The 6246-nt window shown below is 28.9% G+C and overlaps 2 protein-coding genes across 4 annotated transcripts; one reads left to right on the plus strand and one right to left on the minus strand.

Annotated features, from left to right (window-relative positions):
* Window positions 1–152: 152 nt before the first annotated feature.
* Window positions 153–2470, minus strand: LOC126763085 (KH domain-containing, RNA-binding, signal transduction-associated protein 2-like). Its single transcript, XM_050480288.1, has 6 exons — window positions 2192–2470; window positions 1989–2110; window positions 1581–1924; window positions 1434–1523; window positions 1261–1340; window positions 153–1018 (listed from the first exon to the last, which is right to left on the minus strand). Exons 1-6 carry the CDS (start codon window positions 2349–2351, stop codon window positions 876–878), a joined length of 939 nt encoding a protein of 312 aa, XP_050336245.1. The 5' UTR covers window positions 2352–2470; the 3' UTR covers window positions 153–875.
* A 220-nt stretch (window positions 2471–2690) lies between these two features.
* On the plus strand, window positions 2691–4775 carry LOC126763064 (KH domain-containing, RNA-binding, signal transduction-associated protein 2-like). Of its 3 annotated transcripts, XM_050480278.1 has the most exons (8): window positions 2691–2801; window positions 2862–3042; window positions 3103–3224; window positions 3292–3325; window positions 3380–3635; window positions 3704–3793; window positions 3944–4026; window positions 4246–4775. In XM_050480278.1, the coding sequence occupies exons 1-8, from the start codon at window positions 2727–2729 to the stop codon at window positions 4374–4376; spliced, it is 972 nt and encodes a 323-aa protein (XP_050336235.1). In that variant the 5' UTR covers window positions 2691–2726; the 3' UTR covers window positions 4377–4775. The 3 variants fall into 3 exon arrangements, with proteins under 3 accessions (XP_050336235.1, XP_050336219.1, XP_050336228.1); XM_050480262.1 differs by having other exon boundaries at window positions 3292–3635; XM_050480271.1 differs by having other exon boundaries at window positions 2692–2801; window positions 3292–3635; window positions 4261–4775.
* The last annotated feature ends 1471 nt before the right edge of the window (window positions 4776–6246 follow it).

Here is a 6246-nt window from a genome sequence, read left to right on the forward strand (position 1 = left end):
TTTCAACTGAGGAATTTCTGCGTAAAGAAAAAAGTCCCATATTATTTTAAGCCAGTTAATTTGAGCTTGAATATTAAATATAAAATAAAATTCACACTTAAAATTGAATTGAACTCCGAAATCTTTCCATTAGAACAGTTAAATAAAACAAATTATATAATTTTTATTATTTATTTGCAAAAAATAATACTGGCAAAATCTTTTATTTAAAAATATGTTAATATGTTATAATATTCATAGGTACGTGAGGAAAAAAGCATTCAAATGGTATGTTTATTGTAATAATACTCCGTCGTTAAAAACAAAACATTTTTTGTTATATAAAAATATATTTTTGTCTTTTTATAAGGTAAAGTGTTTTATGTTACCATATTACTTAATAGATCAATCAAAGCTTTAACTAGAATTTTTAATTTTGTATAGTTTATAAAAGTTTCGTATACAACCATATAGCTCATATTGGCTCTCTGCTTTTTATAGTTCAGTTTTATGAAAGGGAGAAGTTAACAATTGCTTTAAGTTATTGGTTTGTGTTTAAATGCTTTTAACCATTTTGGTAAATGAATTCACGTTTTATTTTATTGGACAATATTTAATTTATTTATTATTGTTTTACAATTGAACAATAATCTCTGTGCACTTTGAATATGCGTAAATATGTATTTTTTTATATTATATATATATATGTTTTACAGATTTGAAATATGGAGCATCAATAGCAACCAGATCTAATCTATTCTTACTTACAGTTTTGTCATATATTTAAAAAAATTTATTTTATATATTATTACGATACTTTTTGATGACATATGATAAGTTAAATGTTATTAATTATGCTGTATATTTAATTCAATGAAAACTTGTTATACTGTTATTTATTTATATCTCTTTAATACTCCATGTGCAACGGGTCTTATTGCTGGTCTAACTGGAGCTTCGCGGAAACGTTTCATTTGAGTTCCGTATATAGAGGCAGTTGGTGGACGTTTATATGGCAAAGTTGTTGGCACAATTTTTGCTAAAATATTCATTAATTAATTTTTTATAAGTTATCTATTATATTATCGAAATTTTACATTGAAATGTTTCGTATAATTTATTAAAAAGTTATGTTAGTTTATTTTTTATATTATTTATTTTCTTTTATTAAAAGTTCTTGGATTTAAATTTATTGGAGATTCTAATCAACTAATTATATATATTACTAATAAAGTTTTGACTGCAATCACGATAATAATAAATAATAAACTGATATCTTACCTCGGGTATATTCGTAAGCCGGAACGATTGTACGTTTAGGAATACGAGTTTCATAATACTCCTCTTCTGATTCCTCCTCTCTGTGAAAGTATTCAAATTATACATTAATTCTGTTCAGATAGATATTTTACAAAACAAAATTAAAATCTCTTTAAAATATTGTTTATACTTACTTAGATGGATCAATCTGATATGCATATTGTTTTACAAAATTCAAATACTTGGATGGACCACTTGATACTATTTTGTTTTCATATATTGATCTGAAATTAACCAAATTAAATATAGTATTATTACATTATATACCTAAGTTCGGTTACTTAGAAAACTGCTTTGCGGTTTTGGGATCGATTTCCATAAGTTCACGAAGTTGTTCTTGCGCAACGTCGTCATTTTTGTCAGGAACTAGATATTTTCGTATTTCAGCAAGAGCGTATGCCACACGAGCGTAAGCTTCTGCGGGTGTTGCGACGGTGCTTATCTCAACAAATAAATCTTTGTTTAAATGAGAGTGTCGTGGATCGCCCGAATTACGCATTTCTTCTTCCTTAGCTCGATCGCGTATGGAATTCCGTCCCTTGATGACAATGCGACACTGAGTCTCTTCTTGCAAACGACGAAGTGAATTGCCTTTAGGGCCTAATATTTTTCCAGTAAAGTTGAACTAGTGAATTTAATGAATTTACATAAATGATGTACACAAACTATTTTTTATATTTGAACTATACCTTTGGGTATTGTTTAATTGGGACAAATACTTTTTGAACCAATTTGATAGGCTTTTGTTTGTAAACATCAGCATAATATTCTCTGCCAGGAATTCGGCCTGTAGTGCACACTCTTTCAATAGCTACGCGAAGACAATGTTTCAATTTAATGTTCCGAAACTATTTACGAAAATTTTATAAAAATGCATTGGAATACAACTAACCTTCCTCTATAAGCAACGCACACAATGGAAACTCATTGCTCAGTCTATCACGTTCCTCATTTAATTCATCCAAAAATTTTTGGGCAAAATTATTTATCCTTGGTCCATCGATCTCACCATCTTTTGTAACTTGGCTGACCTCATCTGAATGTTCCGACATTTTTCTAAATTAACACAATTTAAATTCAATTGAATGCTTAAAAACAAAATGAATTTATTGCTCCACTATGATTAAAATTGCTGTCAAATCTAAATTTTTGGAATTAAAATGGCGGATACGTTCCAAAAACAAAAGACAAGTGCTAACAATTCGTAAAACAACAACAGAGAACGTAAAATATTTTACGTTAAAAACGTTCTCGTTATGATGAACGTTCTCTGGCATTACTATTCAAAACAATATAAATTTTTCGATAAACACAAATTGATTTCCTTTAATTATAATAAAATTTTATAAAAAAAATAGTAAAATTCTTCTCTATTGACTTAATCCTAATTTCCAGTAGATTTTATTTAACAGAAACACTGTTAAAGTATGGAGAAGTCTGGCAGCATACCCAAATTGCCTCATTCTGGTTACACTTGCACTACAAAAATATCCTTTCTAAAGGTACGTAGACAATTTTTCTCTAATATAATTTTGTATTGCAAAAAATTGTTTTTATAAAAGTTTTTAAGAAAAGAACAAGACATGGCTGAACATGTACATGAGACTAATAATGCACCAAAGGAAGAAGAAAATGAAACACCACGAATAAATAATTTTGCCCAAAAATTTCTAGCTGACTTGGATGAGGAACGTGAACGACTTGGTGCAGATTTTCCTTTGTGCGCTTTATTAATTGACGAAGGTAACTTCTTTGAAATCGTCTTGACATACAAGTATTGAAAATTATTTTTGAATATTTCAGCGTTTGAAAGGGTTTACTCTACAGGACGTATACCAGGTAGAGAATATTATGCAGATGTATACCAACAAAAACCCATAAAAGTCACACAGAAAGTTTTCGTTCCTGTCAAGCAATTTCCTAAGGTACATTTGTCATTAAAAATACGTGAAAATACTATTGATATTTTCTGTTTACCATATATTCTCATAGTTTAATTTCACCGGGAAAATTCTTGGACCCAAAGGTAATTCTTTAAGAAGATTACAAGAAGAAACTCAATGTAAAATTGTAATAAAAGGACGAAACTCAATACGAGATCGCACTAAGGAGGAAGAAATGCGCGAATCAGGAGATCCACGTTTCGCACATTTGAATCGAAGTTTATATGTGGAAATTAGTACAATAGCAGCACCGGCGGAATGCTACGCTCGTATTGCGTACGCCTTAGCTGAGATCCGCAAGTATCTTGTTCCAGATAAAAATGATGATGTGTCACATGAGCAACTCTTAGAATTAATGGAAATAGATCCTAAGTCGGCAAAACAGTATTCGAGGTAAAATTATTTCAAAATTAAAAAAAGTGGATATATTTATAACGCTTAAATCTCTTTTCAATTCTCAGATCTATCCTCGACAAAAAGATGATGACTGGTCCTAGCTCATCTAAATTTTATAATCTTGCCCGTCATGGGGATCAACAGGGAATGTATCAGTAAGTATTATCTATTAAATTCGTTATCTCCAATTAATTAAAATTAAAAAAAAAATAGTAAACACAGCCGTAAGGGTTATATTATACATATTTGAAAATCATATAGTTTTTTTAATTTACTACTTGTTACGATAAAAAATTAATTCGCAGAAATGAATCTGATGAGGAAGTTTACGAAACTAAAGTACATACTCGTTTAGTGACTCCCATCCATAATTATGGGTATGTTAAGGGTAAGTACGTTTTCAGAAGCACTTTTTCCATAAATGATTTTGTTACTAACATTTTAATATCTTACCATGGCCACTACTTATATATTGCGCTATAAATTATCTTATAATGTTTAATATCTATATTTTATTACTTATGACTGTGACAAAACATATAAAATATATTATAATAATAAAAGCATTAATATTTATAAACGATACAAAATATAAAATAATTTAAAGTTATCCCATCAACAGCACCTTATAAACGTCCACCTACCGCCATATATGGAACTGAATTAAAACGTACTCGCGACACAACTATAAAATCATATAAACCACCATCATTTGGAATAATTAAGAAATATAAATAAAGTGTCTTAATAATATAATGTTTATAAAATGTGTTGCAAAACTCAAATTTCAAAACTATAACATGTAATATATATAATATATGCTTATGTTCGAAAAATAACTCAAAATACAAAAAAGAACATAATATATACTATTTGAAGTTAACTAACGTACATCTAACAGAACAAGGTAACATTATATCAATATAAACAATGTAAAATGAGGGAGATTATAATAGTTACACAATCTTTGAAAGAAAAAAATAAAATAATCAATTATTACCATGAAATAACATAACTTCGTAAAATTATCCTTAAAAAACTTAAATGTTTAATTTCGTTTTCTTTTACATGTTATTGTAAGTATTAATCACTTGATTTTGTTACAGAAATTTCAAATAAAACTCATTTGAACGTAAAGACAGTGTTTTATCTATTTTTGTCTACACTTTGAATTAGAAACCCCCAAAGTCAAGGTTAAGATGCTGTGTAAATACCGATATAGTTTTCTATTAACATATACGTGAAGCTTTTAAGAATTTTGTATTTAAAATAAAAGAAGTAAGGAAGATCTAAGATTGGGTACAAGCGAACACCTGGAAGTTCGAAATTCTTTATATTAGGTATATGGGGGCTAAGGAAAGTATTGACCCAATTCAACATATTTGCAACATAGAGACATACTACTATCAGGAAAGGAAATTTCAAGTTTCAATTATATATTTCACATATTGACCGATATTTTCAGTAAAAAGATCTAAGTATAGGTACTGGGATTCCCATATTCGGCACCTAGAGGCTTGTCCAAGTTGGGTTCGATTTGGACAATTGTTGGTCATAAGGTAAAATACTTCAAAGGCACTTTTTGTTCAAAACTTTATTTCGTTATATTAAGTGCTTCTTTATTTATGCCACCCATTGTCCGATTTCGAGCCCTCTCGTTCCATCTCGTGAGTAAAATTTATTGTATCTGGCGCGCTTTTAGTATTTTAAAATAAACCGTTATATGGGGAGTGGGCGGGGTTATCATCCAATTTTTTTTTTTAATTTGTCCACAGGTGCCTTATTCTACTGCGACACCCTGTGCCAATTTACAGTTCTGTATCTTAATTTAGTGTTTAGTTATGGCACTTTATAGGTTTTCGTTTAATGGCGTTTGGTAAGCGTGGCAGTAGTATATATTATCAATCATTATTATATATTGATCAATCAAGGTGATGAAAATTTAAAATCCGAGTGACTGTCTGTCTATCTATCCGTCTGCGCAAAAGATATTAAGATATCTTGATGAAACCTGGTACAAGTGGTTCTTGTTAAAAAAGTGAGGACAAGTTCGTAGATGAGATGTTATATATGATATATATATACATATATATATATTATATATATATTTATTATTATATATATATATGTATATATTTTGAGGTTATACAAACAACCGTTAGGTGAACAAAACTATTATACTCTGTAGCGACATGTTGCAAGAGTATAAAATATTCGAAACTAGTACATTGAAAAAATTAATATTATTGCCACATCTTAGAAATTATAGACAAAGGATTTTGCGAATTTATAATTTTTAAATGAGCTAATCTTGTCAGCTAATTAGCAATTTAATAACATTAATACATTTTCAAATTAAAGGAATATGTATTGTATATAACAAAAGGCTGGGATTTAGAAAAGAAAATAGCTTTAATTCAACATTGATGTCGGTGTAGGTACTCGCTTAAGATTGTTCAGCTGTCGAATTTTTTATTATGTTCGCAAATGTGAAGGTTATTATGTTTTTTTCATTTAATATGCAAATATGCATATCATAATAAAAATGAAAAAAAGAACACTTGTCTAAACGCAGTCTAAAGGAAATCTATTACTGTTGTTGTGAATT

This window comes from Bactrocera neohumeralis, chromosome 2, assembly GCF_024586455.1.
Source record: "Bactrocera neohumeralis isolate Rockhampton chromosome 2, APGP_CSIRO_Bneo_wtdbg2-racon-allhic-juicebox.fasta_v2, whole genome shotgun sequence".
Classification (NCBI taxonomy): Eukaryota; Metazoa; Arthropoda; class Insecta; order Diptera; family Tephritidae; genus Bactrocera; species Bactrocera neohumeralis.